Below are 14,522 nucleotides of genomic sequence, written 5' to 3'. Positions count from 1 at the left end.
CTGAAAATAAAAGCATCATCCATCTTTTTCTCTATTTTGAAAAGGGATTTCCGTGAATAGCGCGAAAATAAGTGACTAACAGCACATAGAAAACTTGAAGCCGTCTAAAACACACGTTTATTTCTGAACAAAGAGCCGATTCACTTTTCTTTAAAAAAACTTTGCCTTTATTTTCATAGAACAATGATAATTAACCATGCAGTTTTTGTTTGGATTTGTGCTCATGTCACTCGGAACGGCAGCCATGAATAGCGGAAAAAGTGAGCTTAAGTTCCAAGGGCTGACCCGGAACTGGTGCCAACTTCCGTGTCGTCAAATCTGCCCAAAGAGACCGGAAGTCGCTCCAGTCCTCCTCGGGAATCACCGGCTTGAACGGCAGCAGTGTCAAAAACATGTCTGCCAGAAATCAACGAGAACATACGAAAAAAGTATCATTTGCAAAATAAAGCAATCCGGTAAAACGAGATATCCGAATATAATTGCAACATGCGAACCGTGTTATTTTTATTGCATGTTTTTGAATTCAAACTACAAAGCTCCTATCTGAATGGCTGTGAGAACACACAAACCAGATAGACTGACTACTGTAGCATAGGGCTACGAAGAGAAAAATAAAGCTTTTATTTGACAAAAATTGAACTGGTGCCTATTTTAAGGCCAGGAAGGCGACCAATGTTGTACTACTTCTCCACCCACACAAAACGGCCATTGTCTGAAAACTTCCGGCTGGGACCCTGGCCAGACCCACAGCATTCAAACAAGACGTTCAAGGAAGTGCTGGCACTCTTAAAAAGCAGCGGTTTGGCAGCTATAGGGTGTACCCCATTCCCGTTGTGGTGAACTATTCAACATGTATTCGAACATGTATATATGTCAATCAACGTACCTGTCGCCCTCTATCTATTCTCTTTTTCCCTTCCCCATCCGTCCAACAGAATAGCAGGCCAGAGCCTACACAATCAGGCCAATCTCTCTGTTTATCATCTATTCAATAAATTACTTTTTCATTCTCACTACAAAGACATTTAAAGGACTCGCGGTCAAAACTAACGCTGGCAACCTCTACAGTGAGTACAACTAACCGTGCAAATAGCGCGAGCTTCCGAAGCAAGCCCCAGCAGCGTGGTTTGTAACATGGGTGCTGCCATTTAAACGCTGCGTTACAATCCTATTGATGAGTTCAAATATATTACGCAGGATATGTACTTGCTCAAATCAACGTTATACAGCCGTATATCTCTAATCCTCCAGTTACCCTCACCCGTGAGGAACGAAGACCCGGGAATTGGCAGTGTAATGAATAATTCATTGGGACTTAATAATTTAAATTACGTTGTTATAAGTGCCTTTATTTTCAATGGGCAGCAGTGTATTTTCCTCCTTTTTTGTTTTGTGTGTGTCTGTATGTGGACCAATATCTTTGTAATTCGATTTCCTTGAGATGTTTTGTTTATGTGTACTAATTTGCATGTTTCGTTCGGTTTTTGTACACAGCTACCTGAGTGCCAACTATGCTCTCAGGGAAGGCCTTTGTGAGGGTAGCCGTCTTTTGACTTACCCCCATTTTCTCCATTCAGAAAAACAAGAACAAAAAACTACAAGGGAGCTCTTACGGCCTGCTTACTTTAATATTATGTCTGATATTCCACCCGAAAAAAAATTTCTCCCAGCAAGGCATTGTGCTTAGTTGTGGAGCCGGCTTTAATGAGATCGGTGTAAGACTGATTTTATGTAAGCTGCCTTTCCTAGATTGCGTGCTGCGCAGTGAAGCATGTCCATGTACGGACGGAAAATGGTTACCGCACCCCTGCAGACTCCTCTCCTCCATCTTTTTCCCGAATCGTGTACACATATATTGTTCGCCACACGCGCCGTCTCTATCTCTCCCCCCTGCCACTGCGCCATGCCACGCGCTCCTTGGCGGCCACCTGGGCGGCGCACTGCAGCCTGCGCTAAGATTGGCCTAGCCACGTGATAACAAAACGTCATATGTATCTCCCCAACAATCATGTGGGTCCTTAATCTATGACGTAGGGATCGTGCGACTACCCTTAGATGTCAGTATCATCATCATCATATCCACCAGCCTATTCTCCAATTGTCGCAGTCCTGTGCTAACTGCTAATTTATACCCGCAAGCTTCTTTATCTCATCTGCCCGTCTATCTTGCTTCCGCAACCTGCCACGATTGCCTTCTGTAGGGATCCACTCTGTTACTCTTAATGACCAGCGGTTATCTTGCCTTCGCATTACGTGTCCTCCCCACGTCCACTTCTTCTTCTTAATTTCTACTAATATGTCCTTAAGACGCGTTTGTTCCCTGACCCACTCCGCTGTCTTCGTGTCCACTCATGTTGGAATTCAGTATAGCGAATACCCAATATACATAAACTCTAATATGGCAAATCCAGCCAGTCCACCAGCGTCCTGTACATCCCCCTTACCAGGATGGAAGTATTTATAGTAATAAATATTTATTGGTGTGCAAGGGCTCTGGTTTATTGTGTGCGTCCACAGGTGAGAGTTTTGAGTAAGGAATTTAAAATGAAGTGCACACATGATCATGACGGTCCTAAGAAGCAAACACCAGCCACGCCACAACAAAGTGAACCAATGAATCTAATTGGCGGGCCGGTTCGAATCCGTAACGAGCGACTTAATGCAACGTGCTTTGCTTCTGCTGCTGAGTTGTAGGCCAACTGCATGCTTTGTGAACAAAGTAGGACCAAAATATTCGCATTTGCCGCTGTAATGGACGTACTGTTGTATGCGGGCGATTGCACACTGTTGTATATCGGAGTCAGTCGTACATTTATTTCACTATTCCGTGTTTCCTTGCATTCCACTCTCACAGCACTTTTCGGCAAACTCGAGAGAACTTGAATATAGTATGCATGCTAAAGCTGGATATTCGTAATGGTGCTGTTCTCTGTTTACCACATCACAAAAACAAAAGTATGGGGATTAAAAGAGACGAAATCCAAAGTTAGCTTTACATTGAGTCTGTTTAGCCTGTATTACTGCCGTTTTACTACCGCAAAACTATCCAAAACGAGTTCGTCTTTTTTCATAAATTGATGTTTCGTGCCTCACAAAAAAATTATGTACTTTCTCGTTGTTTGCTCTAATCGCTGAAAAATATTACAGTCAGTTACAAGTTCAGTACATTTTAATATCGTGTATACACTAAAATACAACCACTGAGAAGTCTGGTACTTTCTGGGGGATTTGAAGATACTGACGGTAATGGTTATGAAAGAACGTTTTGACAAGCAACAGTGCAAGTGGTTTTTGCGGCCCCCGATATGTTTACTAAAGGAACACATCTTGGCGCTGCACGGTTTGTAAATTACAGGGTCATTTCAAACTACATGCAAAAGAACACAATTTGTGCGGTTCCACGGCGGTAAATCTGTTCGCTGCCTCCGCTACCGCGCTTTGCGTTCGGCACGCGGCCGCCCCCGCCGTGTGACGTCACGGCGGCACTCCCAAGGCCTTGAAAGTCTAGGTGGTGCTGCTACGACCCAATTAAGACAGTCTTTGTCTGGGCGGAGAAGTTGAGTGGCTGTTTTCAACCTTCCCCCACTGATTTTCGTCAACCTGACAGTGATGATAGTTGGATTTTATTGGCGCAGGGACAATTATGCCAAAAAGAGTGGCTAGCTGTCAAAGATGCAAAGTAAAACAGTAAAATCGATCAGCCAGAGCAGAAGTAAAACCAATGAAAGACAATAAGGATTTCTTGTGTAAAAGGTCTGGTTGCTACCTCGTGCGATATAAATTGCGGTTTTGAGATGAGGTGTCCACCAGACAATAAATGTGTCCTTTCCACCCGCCAACTTACGCTAGTGTGTCTGTATTTCAGTGATGCCGAGTGGTGAAGCAGGCCTCCTCGTCATCGCTATCACCACCCTGTTTATGTACAGGTGGCGTTATAATTAATTGAAACAAGTACTTGTGACTATCACGAAATATTTTTCTTACTGGCCTAATGAAAGCCATTAGATACTTAATAACTGGAAGTTTTTTTTTCCATTAGAGAGGACTCTTTTTAACGCGTAACTATGCAGCCAGACCATTTGTGGAAAAAGAAATTGCTCTAAATTTACGAGACCGTGCTTCAATTACTTTTGAGAGTAGCTGTACACTTCAGGGGAAAGTTCGGCCATCAAGGGTATCTTCAACCACTCTTATCTTTCATACTTATCACCCATCTCTTTTGTACTAAACGTCCCTTCAGCTGCTGCTGTTGCGAACCAGTTATGTTCTGGTACATCACCTTTCTGCCAACATGGATCATCTTCCAAATGCTTTGATATCATGAAACGATACTCACCCAGCAGCGAGTCGATGTCGGCGTACTGCCACGTCGAATGGTACACTTCGCAAGAGATGCACTCCAGTCCGGTTCCACGCAGCTTGTTCCGTACTTCGCTTTCAACCTGAGCCGCTGGCTTTATGCAGTTGAAATTGAACGTTTCGTTTGCGATCGTCCTCGGATCCTGTACCAAATGAAGAAGCAAGGAATAATAGCATGCTAACGCAAGCGTACGAACCCAATCGCAGTTTGTTCAATTATAGTCTCATATAACTACCACAACGCATTTCAAATACGAACGCGACATCGCACAGACATATAATCACTTGCATTCAGGCAAACTGGGCTTCGCCTGGCGCTCACCCTTTTCATTGTTTAACGGAACCTGCACAGTATTAGGTTCCAAAGAGAGTATTTACCAGCGAAGACTAGACATAACGCTCAGAAGAACGTTTGCATACAAGCTAAGGTGATTTTATTCGTCTTTCAACATTTTAAGCTTTCAGCCTCATTCAAAACAAGGACAGAATTTCAGAGAAGAGCGATGCCTTGGTTACCAGTAGATATTGGTTTTATATCACCTAAAATCGGTTGTGCTTACCGGTATGCGTCCCCTCCAGGCGTCGGTCTCACACACCTCCGCCCACACGTCCGCAATATCGAAGCTGCTGAAGGCGGTGATGAGGCACTCGCCTCCTTCATTGAGCATCTTGGCGACGTTCGCGTAGGCAACGTTTACGGGGTGAATCATGTGAAAGGACAAGAACGAAAAGATTCTGTCAAATTTGCCATACTTCTCCAAAAACTCGGTCAAGTTGGGCGAGGCTATATCCAAGATATCGTGGATGATGTCACCGTGGGAAAAATTCTGCCTCGCGAATTCGACCATCTCCGGCTGGACGTCGGTGACGACCAGCCGGCGGCACGGCTGGCAACTTGGAAGCAAGAAATTCTGGGCGAAGTATCCCGTGCCGCAAGCGATTTCGAGGACCTGCTGTTCCTTGGACAAAGTACTCTTGAAGTGAGTTTTCTGCAATGCCTTGTCGCTTTCGCGACCCGGAAACTGGTCAAACTTGGCGTAAGAATCCGGGAAGAACTTCATCATTGTTCGACTGACTTCGGCTACGTCCAGGTGGACACTTGCGGCTTAGCTCAGCCTGTTTGCGAAACAGTACAGGAATACCTGATATCGACGAGTGGTCGCTGATAAACGGGCAAAGGCCGGCTGTAGAGGTAACGATTGCTATGGGAGTCAATGTTTTTGTTATCAGGATAGCTCTCGACAGACGCTCGGCATACAAAGAAAACACCATTACGATGGCCAGTACAAAAATAACCCTGCGTTTGACTTGTTTTGTTGGTTTGTTCCGTATTAGGTGTTGCGCTGGCGAGGACCCAAACTTGGTTCTCGGCATGCTCTCAAGGCGAAAGCCTGGGGATACTTAATAACAATTTCTTCATGGCTATATGTATTCGCAGTGTCTTGAGTGTCGCCCGGCGGCGCTATAAATCAGCGCTGCAGGCATGGCTAGGCCGCCGTCCGACGACATTTGGATGCATATGACTAGGCTAACACCGCCCGAAGCGTCTGTCGTCGGAATGTAGGGGCTTGGTCATAGCTTTTTGATGCCAAGGACAGCGATTCAAGACCAGCTGGTGCCTGGAATATTTTTTTACCTTTAAATTGAAGAAAAATATTTATGCCTTGGATAAGTTTTCGGTGTTTTAAATGACTGTTTTGTGTTCGTTAGGTCATGTTCTGCTAGGATAGTTAAGGTTAGATAGGGTTAGCTTACTTTACGCTAGGCAAAGCCGTGTAGTGCCCAACGCGGCAATTTTGCTATAAAAGGCCGGTAGGGGTAGATATAGTGGAGTGCTTATAGTAACCGCTTAGTGGCACTGTAGACACAGCCATATTAGGTTAGCTAGTATAAGGGCAAGTAAGTGGAATAAAACAGGCAAGTCAGTTGCTGACAACCGATGCCCCAATTCAAATGGAGAGCCACTAAGCATCATCATATGTACTTACGTCACTTTCTTCGTGTTTATTTCTTTGTCTTTAAAAAGTACCAGGGTACTAAAGGGTCAAGAAATATGGCCGAAAAACCATCGTGGATTTGACGGCACGGTTTTGGTGTTTTATCTCAATAAACTCGCGCGTAGGGCAGCTTGTAGTTACATGCCCGAACCGAGCGGAAAACGGGATATAGCGTTTTGGACTGTGGAGTATATAAACCATTACCATTGTATGCGGTACACGGGTAGTCAGTCAGCCCGGTACACGACCACTGCTGGATGTTCCACAGGAATCGGGCGAGGCGTATGCAGTGGGCTGCGGACGGGAAGTGAACAGGATATATACGCTATCAGATCAGCTGAATCGTCCACCGGGCTAATTTGTGAGGATGAGCTCGCTGCCGTCAGTCCCCTCGCTGCATTGCTATGACACCATATGACGAAGAATAGAATTTTGAAGAAAAAGAAGATGTATTTTGCCATCCTGAAACAGGTCAGGAAGCACCTACGTTCTTTTTACTATTCGCGTTTCTTACGTGCAGGTGGTGGATGAGAAAAAGGCGACAACAATCTGGTAACAAAAGGCCCGGCGCCCGCATCAAAGCCGGCACCCCTAGGAACTCGTCCACCCGATACGTACATATCGTTTCTTTTTTCATTTTCCATGTTATGTTCTCTAAGTTGAGCGCAGGTAGTACCTGTGGTGCTTTCCTTTACTGTCCGCTTCAATACAGTGGGTTTCATTAAGAGTGATTTGCATAAATGCAGCCAATTTCTCGCCGGACCTACGAGTGCGAGGGGTGCGACCAATCAATATTTCACACTGCGTAATTCGAACAGGGTTAATAATAAGTATAACGGGGAGCTTTTCGGGCATAAAATGAGTTTAGTATTTAGTAGTAACCGGCTTAATTTTGACCACCTGGGGATCACGAAATATCGACACACAGCCGCTCCCGCTTTTCGCTTCCATCAGAAACGTGGCCACCGCGGCCAGGAAAGCATAGGACGAACTAAATTCAGAGCCCGCATTTATAAGCAAAGCTTCCTACCTCCACCAGCCAACGATTCGTTTGTGGCGTGCGGGACACGAAACGCGGATGGGCACGGGGATTCCGGTTTTTACTCCCGGAGCGTCGTCTCGATTGCGCGGCGATAGGGTTCCGCGGATTTCCCGATAGGTTACCCAGCGTTCCCCGTGCGCAGCTGCCTGCTCGCACTGGCGGGCGCGTTGAAGGGACAGCCTTGTCGTCTGCTTTAGCGACGGTTGTTTTTGGCCTGTTCTGGCGTGGTTCGCATCTATTGCACGCTTTCTTTGCATGGTTTGATTAACTTGTTCGACCGCACCTCCTGGGTAACCGGGACACGACGGAATTAAGTGGTCGTACGGCAAACATACGTTAACGATTTCTTTGCAGGGTGGGAAAACAAAATGTAGAGATCACATACAGACACGTGGCCGCTAGAGAAACGCTACCTATTGCGCACTGCTTGCCACAAATGGGACTCCGTTTTCTAAATTAGTGAATACCGATTCGCTTGTGTTATAACAAGTATTACAAAAGGCGAAAGGAGCAACTGGTTCTCATCAATAGGGATATTCCGGGACTGATATATGCAGATGACATAGTACGGTGAAACCCGTTTATAGCGAACTTCTATATGCACCGCGATTAGTTCGATATAAACAATAGTTCGATATACCCAAAACCGTCTATAACGAGCCTACTGTTACGAGATCGCAATCCGGGGGATCCCCCCCCCCCCCCTCTCCCCAACTCGGCCATCCCCGCATGCAGAAACGAACACAGCAAAGTAGCCATTACTATACCCAAAATATTCCATTTATTGCGACTAATAAAGCTACTTTCCGCCTTAACTGCCTACTTAGGAAAAAAAAAAAAAGAAGCGGTAATGTTTGTTTTCACTTTCGTTTAGGCGGCTTCAACTAGCATAGCATTCTCTACACGAAACAGTGTTTGAACCAGTTCGAGTCCGCGTCCTCCAAAATCGAAGAAGCATTGGCGGAGCACATTGACTGCCGAAAGCGCTTCATTGTAAGCGTCGGACGGCTTTCACTCGCGACATCTTCTGGAATGTGGGGGAGCTCTTCCCACAGTTCACCGATGCTGCTGTCTTGGTCCGGACTCGCTGACTGGGCGGGTTCCGTCGTTAGTCCCGCGCGTCGGAAACAGTTACGGAAAGTGCCAGGCGTCACGTGGCTCCGTTCGAGGCGCAGTGTCTCAGTCGCGGCTCTTGCCCCGTGGTCGCGGCCAATCCACATCTCAATCGCCGCTCCGAGATCATGCAATTCGGCGGCCATTCTAGGCGCCCAGAGTTTGATATATCGGATTTGAACTTCGTTACAATGAATATTTTTCCCGTGTATTTCCGTAACTGAATTATTTTTGTTCGATATATAGCATAATTCGCTCTCTCCGGGTTCGTTATAGCCGGGTTTGACTGTACTACTAGTAGATAGCAAACAGTGTCTGCGAGAGCTCACAGATATATGCGGATAAGAAGCAACTCAACTGGGGTTAAAGTTTAGCACAGCAAAGTCGGGAGTTCTGGTTTTTAATGACCACGCCCGTAACGAAGCGGTATTTGTTACACAAGCAGCAATACTGCGGGTAACGGAATATAGATATCTTGGCATATGGATAAACGACGGTCAGGCGTATCTAAATACTCATTAGGAGAATGTAAGAATGAAAGGCAAGATTAACGCCTCTATCATAAAGCATAGAGCACTGTGGGGATATAACAGATATTAAGTAGTGAGATGAATCTGGAAGGGAGTAATGGTACCTGCACTCACCTTTTCAAACGCACTAGTGTGTGTCAAATCAGAGATTTAGTCACGGATAGAAGTAAATCAGAGGCCGGTAGGTCGATTGGCATTAGGAGCAGACAGTAAAACAACAAATGAAGCAGTGCAGGGAGACATGGGATGGGCCTCCTTTGAAGTGCGCCAAGCACAAAGCAAAATATGTTGGGAAGAACCACTGAATAACTTCCCCAATGGGGACACAGAGTTCTGTATGGAAAGTAAAGCATGGTGACTGCTATTATTCCCTTCTCTTTACGCCACGGCGGAGAAATGCGTGGTAAGTGTGCCGAGCGACGGATGCCGGGGCTTGTGTTGTTTGTTTTTTTGCGAAATGCAGACACATGCGCATGGACGGTGGACAAGGTCATGGCGGTTTTAAGTGCTGCCAAGAAAAGAAATCGGCCGCTAAACTATTGTGTGAATACCACCTATAGCGCAGGCGTACGCAGTGGCAGAACGCCCTCCGCGTCATCGGAGGTGCTCAAATGCGCTTCGCTTTGTCCCCACCTTTGGAGCCTACATGGCTCGTCCCTGTGTCGTAAGAGACGCGTTCGCACCAGGCCGAAAGTACGGTGATTCGGCACTTCGCCCGCAGGCAGTCGGTGCTTATATCAACACCACCCCAAGGAGAACTCGCCAGCGAGTCATTGTCAGTCTTCACGCATTCTGCCAACTCGCTCGAGCAGCAATGAAGGTTTTAGAGCAAAATGGTGAATTTAGTATAGAAAACATTACCCAAGTACAAAAAAATGAACTAAAACTTGCGGATTCCGATCCAATGCACTGAGTGTCCGAGACCACTCGGCTTTACCCGCACCACTGCCATGAACGGAAATATAAAGCGTATATCGTATAGCATGTATGCTTGTTTCTGTATCAGCATTCCTCAAACTTTAGATGACACGAATTTCCAGAAATATCTAACCTCTAGCGACTGCATTGCTTAGGCGGAAAAGCGATGGCAAATGTCTTGTGCCGCTTACCGCTGTGACACTTCACCCAGCTCAAAACGTGCTTCCCGTACATTGGTTTTACACTTTCCAGTAGAAGTATCAGTTGATTTTATTTCTTTAGTACATCTATTAACTTCACTTACTCCTCCCATGCCTTTAATTGCCCCTATATTTTGTACTAGCGCACAAGTGTCCTAAGCATCACATATGCGCTTGTGTGGAACCACTTTGACTTCATGGACTTTATTTAGCTTGATGCAGTCTACAAATTAAACTACAGGCGCATTACTCCAGCCACAAAACGTGTTGTGGCTTTGTTTCAACTGGGTGAATGAATTCTGACGACACGCCAGGGGTGGACCTATTGACTCTGTAGTAGCTGGGAGGGTTGGCGAGCCTCTCAGAAGCACAGTTAAGCCCAATCCCCCACGAGTGAGCGTCTAACGTAAGTTCATAGTAAATCGGTAAAAATGATGCAGAGGACTACAGCACTTTCAAATTGATTTTTATAATAAATAAAGTTGCGTAAACGCACCGAGAGTGGTCGAAGCTTGGCGTAGGGACTCCTAGCTGCGGGATCGCCGAAAGCAATTATAGTGCAAAACCAATTCGGCCAAAACAGGGAAGCGCTTGCTATGGTTCCATCGAAGAGGCATAGATTGGGCGCCAAAAGCCTGCAAACGATGATGATTATGGTAATGAATTTTATGACGGCAGTGGCGATCATGGGGATGAAAATGGCGACGGAAGTTGCGATGACGTCGTTCGCGTCTTCAGTGTCTGCATCTTACATGTGCGCAACCGATGTAGAGGGCCTTACAGATATCCCAGTCCTGGGTAGTGCGCATACAATTCGAGGGTAATCCTCGGTTAGGAGGCCTATGAAATGAAAAATCCAAGCTCCGGATAGCGTCTCGGCAAATCCTGTGGCAATGCGGGGCCGAACGTCGCATGTTTTCGAATCCTGACTGTGTTCTCTAGGGCAACCCAACCGCCTGGACAAGAAGATTTCTTACTCAGATTGTTCACGGTTACTTTAGGGTCAGATGTAACTCAACATGCCCGCTAATCGAACCAGTAAGAGCGTGGCACTGAAAATCACATTGTTTCAGTTCGATCGTTTCTACGATTTAAGGCAGACTTTCACTGAAGCTAGGGTTTTGTGCTCGCAGCCGAGTCTTATTTGATGTGAACACTTTGTACCGAACACAAACGCAGCTTCTCAGAGACATCGTGTCCACTTTCAACCACCACCCAGCAACCTTCCTAAACTGTAAGTTTTGTAAACCATCCGTAAACTCTGATCAGTAGGTAATGGGGTGACCCATACATTGGCTTTTTTAGCTTTCCTGCAATTAGACTTGCTAGAATTTGCCCATTTTTAGCGTATGCGCTTTCTCTCCTCGCAGAATTGCTCATGTCTCCACCGGTAAGATCATTAGGAGCGCCATAAATCCACGAAACTTAACCGCAGAGCAGACGTCATCCACCGTAAAAGAGATATCCCACTCACTTTCGCTTTGCCTGGAAAGGAGTGGCAAGAGGTCCCCAACCGCCTTCTTGGTCTTCATGAAAGCCAGACGGCTGTTGTGGCCTAAGTCTGGGATAAAAATCACGTTAACAGACGTCTTCGACGTCTTACTCGACTTGAGCGTCAATTGGAGAGGGTTTCACTACGGTTCGACGTTCGGGTAACGTACATCGAGTACCGCGGCAATGTTGCCCTCCCTCTGGTTGTCGTGGACGAGCCCGGCCATGTGCTCCTACTGCGAATGGAACAGATTGCTGGTCTTGACGATTCCACGTACACAAGCGCTGTTCAAAATATCGCCCGGTTTCCGACGAGCACACGGGACACCGATTACGGCAATGAGTTGCTGTTAGCAGCGATTGAAGAATTGCAACGCGATGAGACAAGGTCCCGTGAAGCGATCTTGTCTGCACTCGGTGGAGACGACGTCTTCGATGACCTCCTGTCGCTCCGCGATGTGCAGTCTGTGTGGCCGGCCGTCTCTCCTCGGGAATGGTTGATGCTGCAGGACAAGTACATTCGGCCTGTGGTCGGTGCCCATTGCAAGTTCCTCTCGAGAATATCTTACTCCTCAACCAGCCGCTTCTTGCCGCCGTTCGGCGGCAGATGGGTGACATTCCCACCTACAGGCTTTTGAACACTTTGGGCTGGATGTTTGCGTATTCTTACTCTTGGATCGTAAGCAAAGATTTCGACGACCTTCAAGACTACACATCGACAACACGCGGCGTTACGCAAGGCCTAGAAGGTAACTCCTTCACCTGTGTCATCTGCCTTGCTGCTGTGCAAGAGTACTTCAGCGTGGCGACAATGGCACCGCTGTTCAACACTAGGCTTTCAGCCTTGGATCGCCAAGAAGTTGCCAGAGTACTGAAGGCCTCCGTCGAACACCTCGGGTCGATTGTGCGGGCTTTAGAGGGTGCATCGAACGCCACAAGTACTGAATCCAGTGCGAAGATTGACGCATTCAGTCGCCGCAAACTATTGCCTCTGAAGGTGATCGAGGACGTCGAGGTCATAGACTCTCTTTACGCTCGTTCCCTTCCCCGGTACAGTCCACGACTTCTACCAATCCTGGTTAGAGTCCCGTAACGCGCTGAGGGCGAAGCTCACCCCAGGCTTTTCAGGTGACGTGCTGACACCAAGCCCAGGTGGTACGCGGAAGAAATCGTGTACGCGTATTCCATGAACCTCATGTTCATCGGTCTGGTCGCAATCCTTCCACCGTCGTACTCGTGGCACGGCTCTCGCGTGATGACGTACGCTGGCCTGGGCTTCCAGTTTTCCCGACAGCTATAGTCAAATCAATGGACAAGTGCGGCCGGCTGGTCCGTCACAGTGGAGAAAAGGCAAACTGGTGGGGCCATGAGCAGCTTTGTAAGTTCGACCGAGCCGAGTCACCAAAGTATAAGGCTTACATTAGAGATTTATTCGCCTTGACCGTAGCCCTCTCGACCATGAAAAACGTCTCGGCGGCCCCTTCGACTTAAGCTGCTGGAAGACTGGACGCCCGAGCAAACGTTCTACGTCAGCTACTGCAGCCACTTCTGTAGTCAGCACGGCGCCCGTGATATGTGTGACCTCGCCATGAACGCGTCTGAATTTCGGAAGGCGTTCAAGTGTGAAGTGCGCATCTCTGATGTTAACAGTTGCCTATTTGTTTAATTAAGCGAACTGCTAAAATATGCTTGTTCCCACTTAATTTCAGTGCCTCGGTCTTTATATCAACGCCTGTTTTCACTTCGCAAATACTTATTTTGCGAAAAGAATTGTGTTAATTTCCAACACCCTTTTTTTGCAAATATATGTTTATGGCGGGTGAAATTATACTGTATAGCAATGATGTGAGCAAAACTTTTAACAAAGATTTACCAGAATTGATTGTAGCATTTGTTTTGAACTTTTACTTGATGTTTTTACTGGCATGTCAGGCCAATTGATGCGTTGCGTTAAATCTTACGCGTGAGGGCGAAGGTTTTCCTCGGCAGCCTCGTCTGATTTTTTGTAAACGGTTCGTTATAACATCGACTAACCAACCCCACAGTGGTGGTGGTGGTGGTAAAAACATTTATTCAACAGATTTGCGCTTGAAAGCGGGAGAAGCCCTCAGTCCAGGGCCTCTGCGGCGGCTGCGGTCCTGCGTGCCCGGTCCACCAACTGTCGCTGGTCCTCAGGGTCCGAACTGCACAGCGCGGCCTCCAACTGTTCGAGGGTGGGGGTGCGAATAATGGGGGCTGCTGGTGTGTTCTGGCAAGCCCACGTGGTGTGGTACAGTGTTGCATGTTCACTGCAGTGTGGGCATGTTGGTGTATATATTGTGGGGTGTATGATGTGCAGGAAGCTAAGGTGGGGGTATGTGTTGGTCTGTAGTTGCCGCCAGGCTACAGCCTCTTCTCGGGTAAGCTTCTGGTGCGGTGGTGGGTAGGCACATCTGGCAAGGCGGTGGTGTTGCAGAAGTGCACGGAACTGCTGCTGGACAGGCTCTGGGTCACGGAGCGACTGGTGCGGTGCCTGGAGGGTGCATGCTCGGGCTGTAGCGTGTGCTCGCTCGTTTCCGTCGAGCCCTGCGTGACCTGGTGTCCATATCAGTATGGTAGGGTTCAGGGTACCCTTGTGCTTTTTTAGTAATCGGAGGGCGGATGTTGAGATGCGACCGTTGCCGTAGTTCCTGCATGCCTGTTGGCAGTCCGTAATTACGTGAAGTGGTTTATTCGAAGTTGCAGACGTCATCGCCAGTGCGATGGCCGTTTCTTCGGCTTCAACGATGTTTTTGGTTTGTACGGTCGCAGTGCAAACGACATCGCCTGAGCCGTCGATGACGCTTACTGCTGCGGCTGGATGGGTTGAATAGTGGGCCGCGTCCGTGAATCG

General features: G+C 47.3%; 1 protein-coding gene across 1 annotated transcript; it reads right to left on the bottom strand.

Moving 5' to 3' along the window:
• Window positions 1-162: 162 nt before the first annotated feature.
• LOC144139074 (juvenile hormone acid O-methyltransferase-like) lies at window positions 163-5,480 on the bottom strand. Its single transcript, XM_077671558.1, has 3 exons — window positions 4,920-5,480; window positions 4,337-4,502; window positions 163-396 (listed from the first exon to the last, which is right to left on the bottom strand). The coding sequence occupies exons 1-3, from the start codon at window positions 5,421-5,423 to the stop codon at window positions 227-229; spliced, it is 840 nt and encodes a 279-aa protein (XP_077527684.1). The 5' UTR covers window positions 5,424-5,480; the 3' UTR covers window positions 163-226.
• Window positions 5,481-14,522: the final 9,042 nt, after the last annotated feature.

This window comes from Haemaphysalis longicornis, unplaced genomic scaffold (assembly GCF_048455015.1).
Source record: "Haemaphysalis longicornis isolate Haplotype H1 unplaced genomic scaffold, Haemaphysalis longicornis Haplotype H1 scaffold_5, whole genome shotgun sequence".
Lineage (NCBI taxonomy): Eukaryota > Metazoa > Arthropoda > Arachnida > Ixodida > Ixodidae > Haemaphysalis > Haemaphysalis longicornis.
This window is presented reverse-complemented; position numbering and strand designations above follow the sequence as displayed.